At 46.8% G+C, this 16,122-nt stretch overlaps 1 protein-coding gene across 1 annotated transcript in view; it reads left to right on the forward strand.

The window, feature by feature from the left end:
• The window catches only part of AMPD1 (adenosine monophosphate deaminase 1), a 488,628-nt gene that overhangs the window by 395,668 nt on the left and 76,838 nt on the right, over positions 1–16,122 (forward strand). Inside the window, exon 13 of the mRNA XM_086923284.1 lies at positions 11,780–11,953. Within this exon, the coding sequence (XP_086779410.1) occupies positions 11,780–11,953 (174 nt within the window). The remainder of the gene's footprint in view (positions 1–11,779; positions 11,954–16,122) is intronic.

The following is a 16,122-nucleotide window of genomic DNA, read 5'->3' on the forward strand; positions in this document are numbered from 1 at the left end:
GAGCTGTCGTTACTCTTAGGGGGATGCCTATAAGACAAAGTGGCGTTCAATTTCATGAAACTATCCCTGAGTCGATCAGTATCATTAGGTGTCAAGAATCGACCCAACTTTTTCTCACATGTCTCTATAAAAGTCTGGTCAAAACGTCCGTCAGTATATATTCGTCCAAGGGAAGCTGAAGGCAAAGGGCGTACTCGCATCGTCATTGTCCACCCCCTATTCTGCAGCCGTGGAGTTAGGGAATCTGGCTGTTGGAAATATTTAACAAGACCTATAAGGGTGTACCATCCCACACAACTATTTATCGGAGTCAAAGGAAGAGCAAGGAATCTATCTTTTTTATAAGCAGCAGAAGGCAAAAGCCCACAAACCCAGCAATCTGTCATGTTGGTAGTGGCATGTGCATGATGCAAAGTCTTAATAAAAACATTGTCTTTATAATTCTTGCGTATCATTCGTTCACCATAATCGACAGTGATCATTCTGTGTTCTGGAACAGCAGTAGGTGTGGGTGCAAACGTATGAACGGGATAGTATTTATCTAGAAAAAACAGTATCCCAAGAGTCACCAGAAAAGCAATTAAAACAATTATGATAAGTACTATTTTTCCCTTTCGGGAAAGGGCCAACCAGGGGGAATCAGGCACACGTCTCGGGGGAGCTGCAAAAGGCTGCTCTTCATCAAGGATGGGCCGCCCAAAGGGATACATTTCTAATAATTGTTCAAAAGTATCAAAAATCCAAAAAGAAAAAATCACACTGTTACTAAAAAAAAATAGTCCCAGACAATCCTCAACCGGCCAGAGGGGTTCTTCAACCCTTAAAAAGGGATCTTCTCCCTGTGTCCTTCAAAGCCTCACAGGCAGGCTTTTACCGTCCATACCTACTCCAACGTCGCTGTTCAATTATTTGAAACAAGGGAAGCACTTAATTCGGGCCCGCGCCACTCTATAGTCTCATAGAACACAATCTTCGGCTAAACACCAGGGCCTTTACAAGTCCATCCCTACCACTAAATCTTCTTTTTCAGAATGTCCACTAAGCCCTTCTTCCAGTATTTAGTCCATCATATTCCAGCACTGTTACTTATTTTCTTCGGGGCCGCAAATTATAGCGAGCGCTCCCTGGCACTTCGGGGTCAGAAAACAAAGCAGGTGTATCAGCGGCAGATGCTGAACTTTCCGATATCTCTTTGCTAGCAACAGAGGGAGTGGTAGAGCTCACAGTATTCTCAATTCCGCTTTGCTCTTCTCCAATCAGTGAAGCATCCGAGAAAGGAACATACCTCGGGATATGTTCACACTCCTGGTCAGCGATGCCATCTTGTACCCATTGATCATAGGGCAACGGGAGCGGGACCCTCTTCACATGAGAGGCATGGGTCCACGCTTTCCTGCCGTCTATCCGAAGCGCTGTGCGTGTAGTGAGGAGCACCTGGCGCGGCTCTGACCACCTCGGTTCCAGACAAGACTTCCGCTGGTATCGTCGCACCACGACCCAATCCCCTGGGTGGATGGTGTGTCCAGGCCCCTCCGGCAACGGCTTCAGAGTGTCTGCTACCTGCTGATGAATAGAACGGAGATCTTTAGTCAAAGCATACAGATAGTCTGTCAACAGAGGGTAAGGAACTTCGGAGAAACATTTAGGTCGGGGCACTCCCCAGATATTGGCCGGGCGGCCAAATACCACCTCGTGCGGGGAGACGCCCATTTTCGCATTTACAGTGACTCTTGTGGAAAGCAAAGCTAAGGGAAGTGCGTCTGGCCAACGGAGACCTGTACTCTCACATATTTTGGCCATTTTTAACTTGAGTGTGCCGTTAAACCGTTCCACCAGTCCTGCCGCCTGAGGATGCAAGGCTGAGTGGAACTTCTGGGTGATGTGTAGACCTTTGCATATATTTTTCACTAATTCAGCATTAAAGGACGTGCCATTATCACTCCAGATCACCCTAGGTAATCCGAAGCGGGAGAAATACTCCTTTATCAACATTTTTGCAGTAGACATAGCCGTGCAGTCTTTCGTTGGGAACGCCTCCACCCACCTACTGAAAGCACATACGACTACAAGGACGTACTTCAAGTTATTGACTCTTTCCATTTCAATGTAATCCATCTGAATCACCTCAAAAGGGAAAGAGGGGGGTGCAAAATTTCCAGTTGGGACAGGGGTACCCTTTCCAGGATTGTGTCTCAAACACACCATACACTGACGAACCAAATTGGTGGCCATCTTGGAGATATTTTTATTGCTCCACACCGGGTCTAACAATTTGCAAATACCCTTGGCACTCACATGGGCAGGCCCGTGTGCCATCGTCACTACTGGAAGGACATACGCATTCGGTAACATCCATCGTCTCTTGTCTGTCACATCCGTCCAACATTCATCCGCATCCAGTCGTCCCTGCCCATCCTTCCATGCCCTCAATTCCTCATCCGTCGCTTTGCCCTGTATGTTCTTGACACTCTGTACCGTGTCTGCGAACATATGAACATCTGGGACCCATCGTGCTGGCCCTGCCACAAACATTCGTGGTAATTTCTCTCTAGCAGTCTCTTTTGCTGTCTCATCGGCAAAAGCGTTGCCTCGCCCGACATCGTCCACTATTGTCTTGTGTGCGCTACATTTTATCACAGCCAATCTTTTGGGTAAAGTCAGTGCCGTTAGCAGTCGTAATATCAGTGGACCATGTTGGATGCGTTGTCCATGGGAGGTCAAGAATCCCCGTTCTGCCCAAAGTCGCCCATAATTATGAACCACGCCAAAGGCGTATTGGCTATCGGTGTAAATGTTCACATCCAACCCCTCACTCAACTCACATGCTCTCAGTAAGGCAATAATCTCGGCAGCCTGAGCAGAATTGTAAGGTATTCTAGAAGTCTCTACCACCGTCTGTAATGTCGTTATTGCATATGCTGCTGTCGATGTCCCGTCTGGTAATTTAAAACAGGATCCATCGACATACAGTTCCCCGTCTGGTTCTTCCATGGGCCTGTCTGTCAGATCCACCCTCCCCTTTGTCTCTTCCTCAGTCCTATACAGACAGTCATGTATGTCATCATCATTTGTGTCATGTGTGTCCGTATCTGTGGGGATAGGTAACAAGGTGGCGGGGTTCAATGTGGCACACCTTTTAATTGTTACATGGGGTGCAAAAAGAGTCATCTCGTAACCTGTCAGACGAGCGCTTGTTAAATGCTGCGTCTGTGTCCTGTTCAATAAAATGTCCACAGCATGCGGTACCATTACTGTGAGGTCTGATCCCAGCACGAGCCCTGCCGATTGTCTTATAGAGACCGCAGCAGCCGCCGTAGCTCTCAGACAACTCGGCAGCGCTCTTGCCACATTATCTAGTATTGCAGAGAAGTACGCACACGGTCTCTGCTTCCCCCCAAAACACTGAGTTAAGACAGACAACGCGCAACCTTCCGCCTCGTGCACGTAAAGAACAAAAGGCTTCTGGTAATCAGGTGTTCCAAGAACTGGCGCCGAACACAAAGACGTCTTTAGTAACTCAAACGCTTCCTGACATGCGGGGGTCCAGGGTAGGGGTTCGCGCACTTCTTTGGTAGTCAGATACAATAGGGGTTTTGTTAGTAACGCATAGTTAGGTATCCACTGACGACAATACGATGTTATGCCTAGGAACGCGCGCACCTCTCGCTGCGTGTTAGGTATTTGCATGTTAGTGATCGCTTTTATGCGCTCCGGCGTCAATCTCCTCCCCACTTTCGAAAGGAGGTGACCGAGGTAGGTGACCTCCGTTCGACAGTATTGAAATTTCGGAAGGGACACTTTATGCCCCCTTTTCGCCAAATGGTGTAACAATTTTACAGTAGCATCCCGACAACCCTGCTCATCATCCGATGCTATTAGGATATCATCCACGTACTGCAACATTACGTTGCCAGGTGGAAGTTCCAGGTCGTCCAATTGTGCCTTCAGAGCCTGACTGTATATACTAGGACTCTCAGTGTACCCCTGAGGAATTCTCTTGAAGCGGAAGCTTCGGCCAGCCAATGAGAATCCGAAGAGATAACGGCTTTCCTCATGTACTGGAATACTGAAGAAAGCATTTTTCAAATCTAGGACAGAGAAATATTTGGCCGAAGGTGGAATCATAGTCAATATTGTAGTGATGTCCGAGACCACCGGATACTGTGGCTCCACCACTCTGTTTACCTGCCGCAAATCAATCACAAATCTATAAACATCAGGAGTATTATCAGTAGCATCAGGTGACCGTCTTTTAAGTACAGGCAAAATGGGACTGTTACATATATTCGAATCTGTTTCTTCCACTACACCAGACTGTATTAAATCCTGAATTATTTGTAACAAGGCCTTCTCACCCTCCTTAGGTATTCTGTATTGTGGAATTCTGGGCAATTTGGCTCCCACCTTCACTCTTATTGACACCGGGGCAATATCCATTCTCCCCACATCATTATCACTGACAGCCCACAAGCTGTCGGGTATGCCTCGAAACTCAAGTGGCAGCGGGTCGTCTTTTGAAAAGCACTGTAGTGGGCGGGCAACATTGGGGCCTAGAGTAAGGTACACGCCATCCGGAGAACAATAAATGGTGGCATGCAATCTCTTCAATAAATCTAAACCCAGCAAATTTTCTCCACAGTTTGATGTCAATAAAAACGGTGAATCAACAGTAAAGGGACCAATCGTCAACGTGAGAGGTTTAGAGATGGGGCTAATCACCGGAGTTCCTGCGAAACCCACGGATATGTTATTCTTGCCAGACAGAGCCGCCCCTGGGACCCGAGAACGAGCCACTGAACTTTTCATTGCACCCGTATCCACTAGAAATTTCTGTTGAGACCCTAGTAAGTCGGCTTCGACATAAGGTCCCCTCTGATCAACTTCCATAAGTACTGGTCCCATGCTCTGTCCTACGCTGTCCTAGTTGTGGGAGAACCCTGTCAAATCGTCCACCGAGTAATCATCGTTGTAATACTGGCCCCCACTCCTCTGTGACTGTTGTCTATCTGTCCCGTTGTCAAAGTAATTGCCTCCCGGTCTCCCGCCTCCTTCTGATCGCGCAGCCTGTCTCCCAAAATCACCACTGCCCCGTCCTCGTCCTCTTCCTGGACCGGTACCTGACTGAAGCAACGGGCAGTCTCGCCACCAATGCCCTTCCTGCTTACACTTGGCGCACTGGTTCGGTCCCAGCCTTTCCCTACTCTCACCTCTCCCAAAACTACCTCCGCGACTCGACGCCGCACCTCTTCCTCTGCCTCTTGCCACCTGCTGCAACAAAACCCTCGTCTTCAAATCCTTAGCCTTCTTCTCCTGCTTGTCCTTGTTCTCATTTTCCCTGTGCTCGTAATATTGCGCCATACTTAGAATTCCCGAAGGAGAGGACGTCGTCCACGTGCTCTCCGACGCTTGCAGTCTGGCTGATATTTCAGGCAATAAATTTGTGACAAACCTGTTAACAAAGAGTCGTAACCCTCCATCCTGTGACACATCCTGTCCACTAAAATCCATGAACGTTTCCTCAAACCTCGTAAAGAAATCTGAGACCGCCTCATCCTTTTTCTGCTTGCAAGCCGTCAACTTGTCCCAATCTACCTTTTTCGGGGGAATAAGGGAGTGCATATACTTTATTATGCGCCCCGGTAAAGCTAATATTTCAGCCTTCGGCTTCTCCCCTGGCTTACGCTCCTTGTCCCAGTCCTGTAACTCCTGCCATGTACCTCCCAGTTCCTCCCTATGATCCGTGCCTTTCACCTGCCGCCACACATCAACCGGGACCAAAAGCCCGAAAAACAATTCGACATCGGCTAACGTCATCACCGTAGAAGACGCCGCTTCCGTAAGCTCTTTGTAATAGGCGGTCGGATTCTTTCTGGAATCCGGCAGCTGAGCTTTCAATGACAACACTTCACTTCTCTTCCATGGCGTATACACCCACTGCTCCTGGAAATGCGCATCAATTCTGTTCCTTGTAACAGCCCTCGTGACTGGGTCTAACAACTCGGGGACCTCAGGATGAAAAATAGGGTGCACCTCTCGCATTGGGTGGAGACCTGGGAAATGGGGTGTACCGACAGAGGGCAATTCCTTCCTGTATTGCAATAGCGCGCGCAGACTACTCATCACTTCCTTCACCCCCGTGTTCGTTCTGTACGCTCCAGCCTGTATATCCCGCAAAACCGCCGGAGCCACACCTCCATATCCCTGCTCCCATAATGGTATCAATACACCAGCCATGTGCCACAAAGCGTGCTGCTGCATCAATGGCTCAAAATCTTTCATGGTGGACCAGATATCTTCAAACGAATAAATATTATTCCTGGCCCATTGGCATGCCTGGTTAGCCACCATACTTTTTTCATCCAAACCAACTGTAGAACGTGTAAGCAGCTTCCGTACCTGCGAAAACAATCCGCTACCTGCGCCGCGACTCGGTGTTAGCATCTCCTGACTGGGGGTGGTACTAGCTGAAACAGTAGGGAGTGCTAAAGAAAATGGTGAGGGGGCAGGTGAAGTGGTCTGGAGTAGAGAAACGAGGGGTGTCGAGGGTAGGTGTTGTTGGGGGGCGCTCGCTGAAGGACCTGCACTACTAGGGGCCGAAAGTGGCAAGGAGGGGTACAATGGCTGCGGGGCATAAGGGGGAGGGGGTCGGGCATTCAAAATGTCCTCCATCTCATCTGGGTCGTCCTCTCGTACTACGTAACTTTTATTTTCTTTCAACCTACAAAGTCTATCTGCGCGCTCCATGCGTAGTGCATTCTCATTCCCCACCTGTTCCCTCGCTTTCTGCGCCATAGTCTGGGTGGACTTCTTATACTCTTCTTTCTCCTCTCGCATCTTACGTTTCCTGGCCTCTTTCTGCCACACTCGCAAAGAGTCGAACATACTCTGGCGGCTACGCCTAGCAAACAGTTTGTCTTGCAAATAATCCAATTTAGCTTCATCAAAAGAACCCGTCAAAGGCCATTGTAAATCCACATTATCAGCAGTGTATCGATGCCACAAAGTACCAAACAAAATCGGGACCAGTCCATGTTTAACATACATATCAAAACTCGGTGTCCCCTCAGGGGGTGCAGGTTGGCTCTCGGCCAGTCTAGTATCTGAGGGTCGACAACAGCATCCAAAACATCGTAACTTGCTAAAACACGGCATCTTTACTTTATCTTGAATCACAACTCAAGTTCATTCACACACAAACATATAGACGGACATCAGAGAACCACGTACACATATACAATATCTCCAAACACGTGTTACCAAATGGGACAAGGCCCGTCGACCAAGTCCTGGGGAACCTGGACCCTACCGCAGACCGAACAGTACGCTAACTGTTCTGAGGACGGGGAACGGATCCGCCACCCGTGCGGCACTATGGATCGCTGCGCACTTTACCGCGGGAAACCCGGATCACACCTCCACTGAATCACCACACTAGGAGTCAGGGTAAGCGCACCAGAGTCTACCCACAATGAGCCACGCTTTCACCACAGTACCATTCGGTCGGATCACTAAAAACAATTATCGCGAAATACGTCCCCAACCCCGTCAAGTCTGTCAGAGCACCAACTCGTACTCTGAGTTCCCCGGAGCACACTAGCCCCAGGAGCACACCGGCTCCTCAAACCATCGGAGACGCTCTAGTCTCCCGGAACACTCCCGTTCTTGCAGCAATCACAGGTGGACCACTCACCTTCCGTAGGCGGCACCGACCTCTACCGTTCTCCACCTCCGGCTGCCAGGACCAACACGGTCAGCTTCAAGTTCCGCCTTCTGGACCCCGGCGTAAGATCCGAACCGGGACCTCTCCCGATCAGCAGGGTGGGGCAGCGCTGCGAGAACCAAGCTCGGCATCAAATGGGATCCCGGGCCCACCGTGCCGACCAGCGGGTCCCCGGTCTTCTGCTACCCACTTACGGGTGAGAAAGATCCTTATCGCGGGGTCCCTATTTGGGCGCCATCTGATAAGCGTGGCTCAAATCCACTGGAGTGACTTACAGCACTCACCTATAATTACCTTATAGGAAGTCAGCCGGACAGTGGAGAAGTATAAACAAAAAGTCTTTATTAGGCCAAACAACACTCATATGAGAGGGCCCTGTCCGACCTCACTCCTAGGAGTGCGAACGAGAGGACTGACTCTCTGCATCACAGCAATACATTATAATGCAATACAGTAAATGGGGCACGCCCCTTGTGGAAAGTTACTGAGCCTCGGACCAGTAGACAATGCTCTCATACAGCAGGCATCTGCACCTGCAAGGGATACATTATTATCTCTGTTCAAGGCCATGGAGCTAGGCTTCGGCGTCTCTGGGCATGAGAACATTACAGATAGCAAGAAGTGTTAGTTTCGGCCACAGTGAGCCGAGAAACGAAAACTGCTGTCTTAGTATATTTCTGTATTCCTGCGGGAGGGGCATGAGCGAGCAGAGCCCGCAGGCACAGAGAGTTACACAAAATGGTGGCACACAGGCTAAGCTAAGAAACTAATATGGTCACGCATACATTTGAATATAAGCAATAAGTAAGAATATAAATTCAGCATAAGTGCATATACAAACTGCATTAGTTAGTCATATGATGCTAACTCGCACGTCATCACAGGGTAATAAGGGCATCGAAAAGTGAATTCTATCAATGCTTCGGAATCCATTGTGAGCTGCCCCACTTCGCTGTACAGGATCTGAACTCGTGAATGCCTGGGGAGATGGCACTCATTGCACTGCTGAACACTTCCATAACACTGGAGCGGTAAAGATTGGAACTGGACCTTTGGAGCCCCAGGGGACTTGTTGCTAATGGTGCTGCTGTACCATAGACACTTTTGAATAATTCCTAAAGAGTCAACGGGAGAACTCTTGAGTATTTCCTGGAGCCTGTCACAAGTGAATGTGGAATCACCCCAAACACATTGCACGAAGGATGGTGGGACAAGGATTCGCCTGATAACTACTAGAACCCTAACCTCATGGGGTGTTGCATTCTTGCTTCTGAATGTCGTCTACCTTTTCATGTATAGAGTTAGAAAGAAAAATGCTACTTTTTTCTGTAAAATTAAGTATCGGACTGGACATTGATTTATTGTCCGTACCACTTGCACTTTGAGTTATAAGTCGTGTTTTTGACTTGTATTTACATCCTTTCCCAGAGGAAGCCTTGACTGCTCAACCAAAGATACAGGTGAGAGTCAAGTGCAGAAGCGGTACTTGGCCCAATGTGTCGGACTCATGGTGGGTTGGGCCGCGAACATCAGGAGTAAAAGGCCTCAACCACCACAGTTGGGCCCAGTAGCCCCTGCGTGCCCAGTGGCCCTCTGAAGGGGGTTCTAACTTCCTCAATAGGCAATATGCCTTGATTCAGCACTTATGGCCCAAGCCACTTCTGCTTCTTTCTATTTTGAGTTCCCCTTCCCCCTTCCCTTTCCCTTATTACATTTCCATCATTTTATTTTAAATGTGGTGTGAAGTTTAAGGTTTTAGATGTTATTATTGATCAGGTGTACATTTGAACATTTTGACTCACAAATATTCCCTGGAAATTGACATGCTACTCTTGACAATAACCAGAGACGACCAAAGGAACCCCTAGACAAACCTACATTAAAACATTGCAACTTTGGATGCTCTATTAAAGGCAATGGCGGGGCATAAAGCAAATATTGACTGGTACAAACTGTCTTGTCCAACTTTCCAATGTTTGCCTTTCTATATCTTCCTGTTTCATTTAGAAACCTCTGCCCTGCAGCTGGTAGAAAGTTCTAGTAGCTTTATAGCCCATCTGCCTCAGGTGTTGTTAAATGCTCTCTTTCCAATTATATACTCTTGCCTGTAACTCTTAGGCCCTCCAATGTCTTCAGTGGAGTTCTCAACATTCCAGTGGTCTGTTAACACTAAGGGCTATATGTACAAATCATTTTTGCAGGTGGAAAAGGCTCGATGTACATATGTCAAATTACGATTCAGTAAGTTGTTACAGAATTGCATTTTGGTTTAGCGACAAGGTAAAAAGGGGCATGTTTAGGATGTTCCTTTCAAATACTGTTTTGCAATAGAAATACTATAGCAAAACATTTGTTTGTTATCGGTTACTAAAAGGTAGTGGTAACCATTCGCAAATGGGAAGGGGTTCACAAAGGGACATTTTGCCCTTTGAGAATATAAAAAATTAAACTTCTAGAGTTTCATTTTATCTTTTTAAATGCATACCATTTTGCTTTAAGGAAAACGGGTTGCATTAAAAAAAAAAAGTTTGCTTTATTAAAAAGCAATCATGGAATAGTGGTCTGCTGACACCAGCATCCCTGTGATGGCTATCCTAATGGGTCGCAAATTGCGGCCTACCGTATTAAAATCTATGAGGTAGGTCACTTTGCAGCTCATTAGAAATCTCTATGGAAAACTTGTATGCTTTTTTACATTAGGCATTGCGATTTCCTAATTGTGATTTGGTAAGAATCGCAATTAGGAAATCGCAATTCCTAAATTTTCTACACGTGGCCCCAAGTGATGAGAGATCAAATGGTTTTCCATGCATAACTTTCACTTCTTAGACACTCATACAGGGGGTCAGTAATTTCTGATTCGACCAGTAACTGAATCTGAATAAGAAGTTATTTGTGAAAAACACTCTTTCTTTTGTTTCACCTGCACACTACAGCTGCTAAAAACCAAGTTAAATAAGCAGATGAGAAAGAGCATCGAATGGGGAATTTCATGCAGTAAAACAACTCATCACGTCTGCGATTCTCATTTCTCAGAGTTTACCTTGTAATGAGTTTTTATTCCCACCAATGGAATTACCAGTACCTGCAGATACCAGCGGTATTGGTACTTCAGGGTGCAGGAATACAAATGAACGAGTTACTCACTATTCTCTATCGGGACTTCAGAGTCTTAATCTAACATTTGTCTGATATTATTGAGGGGACAGAGTCACTGGTTCTGCAATCTGCCTAAGTTTTTTTCGATACTGAAGTAAAAAGATTATTTCTTACTTATGCCAATGGTTTTCATAAATTTACACATTTTCTGGAATTCACATATTGAGTTTACTTCGAATATCTAGGAAAACAATACATGTATACAAACACTCGCTCTTCACTAAGCTTAATGCTTAGCATTGTCTACCACGTGTAGGATCTGCTGAAGCATGCATGGCACACGTGCAAAAAGCAGTGGAGAATCCTCTTCCCATTGGTCACCATTAGATATTGGGGATAGCCTTTCCTTTGACACCCTAGCATTCACTTTTGTTGTTTTTAGGAGAATTAACCGGCTTTTGGTTCTATCTCCTGCTCCTGGTCGTAAATCTGCCATTGTGACAAAGTTTAGGCTGATCTGCCAGCTAAAATATCTGTTGATCCTAACTCTGAACAATAGAATAAGGGAATTTCCAGCAGCAGATCACTTTTTGAACATATTAAATGTAACTTAGGTAAAAAAATGAAAAGGGATTTGGCTTTGGTGTTTCACTTGCTACTTGGACTACATTAGGTTATAGAAAAATTCAATTAAGAGGGCACAAGACCATGATGACAACATTATAACATTCTGCATGTTTTGGATTAGTCACACCATGCAAACTCTGGGCAATGTATGCTCTTATAATTTAAATTCCATCTTAGGTCATTTCACTAAATATTTGTTGTTAAAACGTTGAAAATATTATATTCAAAAGAAAAAGAAAAACCAAAAGGAAATTAAAAGATAATGGTTACATTTGGTTGTCTGTGCCTATGCGTTCCTTCTATGATGTAAAGTAATCTGTGTTTCATTTATAGAGTCCGGTCCTGCAGTACCTGTACATTCTCTGCAAAATCCCCATTGCTATGTCGCCCCTGAGTAACAACAGCCTGTTCCTGGAGTATGCTAAGAATCCACTGCTGGATTTCCACGAGAAAGGCCTGATGGTTTCTCTTTCCACAGATGACCCAATGCAATTTCACTACACAAAGGTAACGGGTAAAAATAAACTGTGCTCTAAATGTCAACCTTCAGAGAATAGAAATTGGAGTACCCTACAAGCCGCTATCATGAAAAGGTGTCGTCACTGCTTTGCACAGCATGAAAGAATAAAATACAGCACGTAATAGAGCGCATTCTTTCATAGAGCTCATACTATGAGGAGTGGTTAGTATCCCAAGGCATTAGAGTAAAGGGATTATATATGGACATATGCATTCTGTGAAATAGTCAATGCCTTGAAGGCGCAGCTGTTTGCAAGACCAGTCTTTAAAAAAGACATTGAGTGTGGTGTTGATTGCTACTGTATTAGCTAAATAAGATATCACCAAACTCTGGAAGGCAGCTTCTCTCTCCCCTGGAATCACACAATGGACTGGTGCCCCAAGCAAAAATAAGCTGTCTGCATCTCCTGGGGCTGCACCACAAAGCATGAAAAGGTAGGCATACTGTGGGCTGTGCTAAATGAAAAAAAAATCGGAATTGTACTGTAAGATGTTCTTCCATGACATTTTCTGTGCTAAGGTGCTTGACTATGTATCAAGGTGGTTGTTGTCAAATAACAATAAAATCCAGTTTATAAAAACAAAAATGTACATAGAGTGGGCTTTAGCACCACGCAGAGGAGTATTTAGCTCTCACCTTATGCTATTGGGTGTTTGTCTAACATTTTACCCCCTAATAATAGCTTGCATTGGAATGCAGAAGGGATTATTTTTCCTCTCAAAAGTACACATCATCATACACATTACATTCCGTAACTTATAGGTGCATTGTATACAGAAATTTTCCATGTTTCGTTTTTGTTTTTTCACTGAGCCAGACTTTTCTTTTATGTTTTAGTTAGAGTTCAAAATGAAGGCCAGATGTTTTTGGCTTTGCCACTGCTTGTTTCTATTTAGGTATCAGGACTTTATACTTGTTGTAGGCTGCGGAAAGCCAACAAGGTCTCATTACCATATGCGCCATATAACATTCATGCTTTATTTGCTACTTTTCTAGGCAAGTCTTAATGCTGACAAGTGCTTAGGTGGTCTCATAGACCTGTGATAATGTTTAGGGACAGATGTACTAAGCTTTTTAACAATTGCAAACTCTCAAGCTCTGTGTGACTGTTAAATCGCTCCTGTCAGACAGGTTTCAATCTGTTCGTTTGGGCCATTACTGCTCCACAAAAGGCAGACTCCCTTGAGGAGTCCCGCAGGGCTCCTCCTTATCCCCCGTTTTGTTTAACCTCTATATGCAACCCTTGATCACTGCCTTGAGGGAGAGGAACGTGCGGGTTTTCAATTATGCAGATGATTTGCAACTAATTTTTAATCTACCATCCTCCAGTTCTTCTGAATCCCACTTACGGGATACCATGACTTACATTAGCAACTGGATGAACCTGAACCAACTCAAGCTAAACCCGAACAAAACAGAGTTGATCTTGACTGGTGGCAACAACAGTCCCTGGAACTCCAACTTTTGGCCTATCCACCTGGGCTCTCCCCCTGCTCCGGCAGCAACGGCAAAGAGTTTGGGGATCTTGATAGGCAAGGATCTATCTATGAACCCTCAAATCAACTCAGTGGTTTTGGCTTGCTTCTTCACGCTGCGGAAAATAAAGAAGATAAAAAGATTCCTCTCGAAAGAAGCAGCCACCTTGGTGGGGGGCGTGGCCACGAGCCGAGCATGGCGGACATGAATTAGGCTAGCTCCGTCCTTTGCCCTGAAATTTGCTAATTATCCTGAGTCCCAGTTTCCCAAGGGACACCCACCTTCACCCCACGACCAACGGAGACCAGGCAGACCCGAGCTACGCTTCACGGGCTGCTTCCCATCGGTGAGAGGCACGGACAGACCCGGTGCGGCCTTCAAACACGCTGTAAGCCGCGGCCCGTGGTAGGAGGCGGAGCTGGGCAGCGTGTGACCTGACTGGAGATTAGCTGCCGGAGGCCGGAGGGGTAGTGCGTAGTGACCAACGCATGTGAGGCACTGGAGGAGACCGACTAAGGTCCGGAGGCCAGGCAGACCCGAGCTACACATCACGGGCAGCTTCCCGGCGGTGTGAGATACGGACGGCGAAGGAAAGGCTTTGACACACGCAGTAAGCTGCGGCCTGTTGCAAGAGGAGGAGCCGGGCTACGTGCGAGTTGACTGGGGACTAGCTGCCGGAGGCCTGTGGGGAAGTGCGGCATACCGCCGAACGATAAAAACTGGATGAGACTATACCCGGTGGCAGGAACTGCAGTGCAGCGTTCGCCTGAGGGGGATGAGATCGAGCTGCTTACAGGAACCGGAGGCATTACCGGGGACACGAGAGTATCCTGTTCGGAGCACCAATGCCAGAGGAGCAGACGGGATCACAGCAAAAGTGAGCAGTCCGGTGTGTCCCTGAGCGAAGAAATGGAAGTGTCGGTGGGAGCTGCCAGGTGCCTGCGATCTCTGGGAGCGTGAACAGCTGCCTGGACAGGGAAGGGAGTGCGCCTTCATCACTGGGACAGAGAACGTGAAGGACTGGGTTATTCTAAGACCCAGCGGTGCCAGGGATAACACCTAAAACCTTCGTGGGTTACCTGTTCCGGCGTACAAATAACAGAGACACAGGACACTTCCATGGGCGTCAAAGATTCGAGGTTTATTTACTGCAGGGAACACAGAAGTCACGAGAAGTACATAGCATGCAAGTTCACTGGGTCTGATTCAAATTGTATCTGTGGATCGCTCTTCTTATACAGTTTTCTGTCATAGGATAACATTACAGACAAAAGGTTACAACCCAGTTCCCACAGTAAATATCATAGGGGGTCGCTTTCATGTATTCAGGGCCCGGAACATAATTACAGTAGCATTTGGCAGTTCCCAACTGTAAAAGTACATCTTCCCACCATTAGTGCATTTCGTTTGGCTGTAAACGAATCAAGGAAGAGACAGAAACAGGTGCAGAGGAAGACGAGGATAGCGAACAGATCGAAGAGAGTGTAAAAGGGGAGGTATCAGGAAACACGATTTGCAAGAATCAAAGGAGACGTGCCTAATGAATGCGCAACTAAGACAATAGACCAACACGGCATGATGAGCCTCCAGCGGGGCCATCTGCCTTACAGTGTCATCCCCCTCATCATAAAGACATCCTCAAAGGAACACGTGTCTTCCGCAAGAGTTTGGGAATCCCAGGGTCACGAAGCAGACAGCGTCCGTTCGCTGGCTACTTGAGGGCAAGAAACAAAATGGATGCCATATCTAAAATGGAACCCGTGGGCTCAGATGGAGAAACCCACGAAACAGACAAACGGTTTAGGTTAGCACAGCGAAAACGCGTACACCCACTAAACTCGTCATTTGCGGTTCATAGATACCAGACTCGACCATATTCGTGCGATTACGATTGTCACGGAACCTCAGACGCTCCTTTTGCCCTCATGTAGGCAAGCACTAGTCGGAATCAGAATCGATTTCGATATTCATCAGATCATCCAGATGTTGCTGCAACATTATTCTATCCATCAGTGCTTCCTTGGTAATAGGTGGCCGCCTTATACACGTTGTAGCACAGAGGCCACATTAGGCAGGACTACACTGCACACAAAGACAGCACGTGAACAGGAATGCTACAACAACCCCAATGATCATCAGAATCTTCCAACCCCAAGTCGACACTAGGCCCCAAAACCACCCTAGTAGCGTCCAATCCCCTACGTCCACGTGTATGGACTCAGAGATCTTATGCAACTTCAAGATGGCTTGATAGACAGTTGGAGCGTTGTCAGGAATGAAAATACAGCAGCTCGAATGGATCACCTTACATACTCCACCTCTATCTGCTAAGACGACGTCTAAAACCATACGATTTTGTAACGTCATAAGCCTGTCCGCCTGAAGCTCTGCTGTGATGTTACCAAGGGCACTCGCAGTGATATTAGCGGTCGATTCCACCACTTGAGTCAACTGTCTCAGGTTCCTACTATTGACCATAGGTCCCCAAAACGGCAGGAAACCCTTAAAGAAGTCTCCTGCCTCTTGACCGGCAGTGTCCTCTTCGCTAATCACGCCTCTCACAACTCTGGTCTTGTGGTAATCCGACCCAACAGTAAAGGTCGGCGGCAACAGATTCGCAATATAACAGGTGCCCGAGAAGTCAAAGGGCAACCATGTATATGCGCGATCATAGCACACA

Source organism: Lissotriton vulgaris, chromosome 5 (genome assembly GCF_964263255.1).
Source record: "Lissotriton vulgaris chromosome 5, aLisVul1.2, whole genome shotgun sequence".
In the NCBI taxonomy this organism is placed as follows: Eukaryota; Metazoa; Chordata; class Amphibia; order Caudata; family Salamandridae; genus Lissotriton; species Lissotriton vulgaris.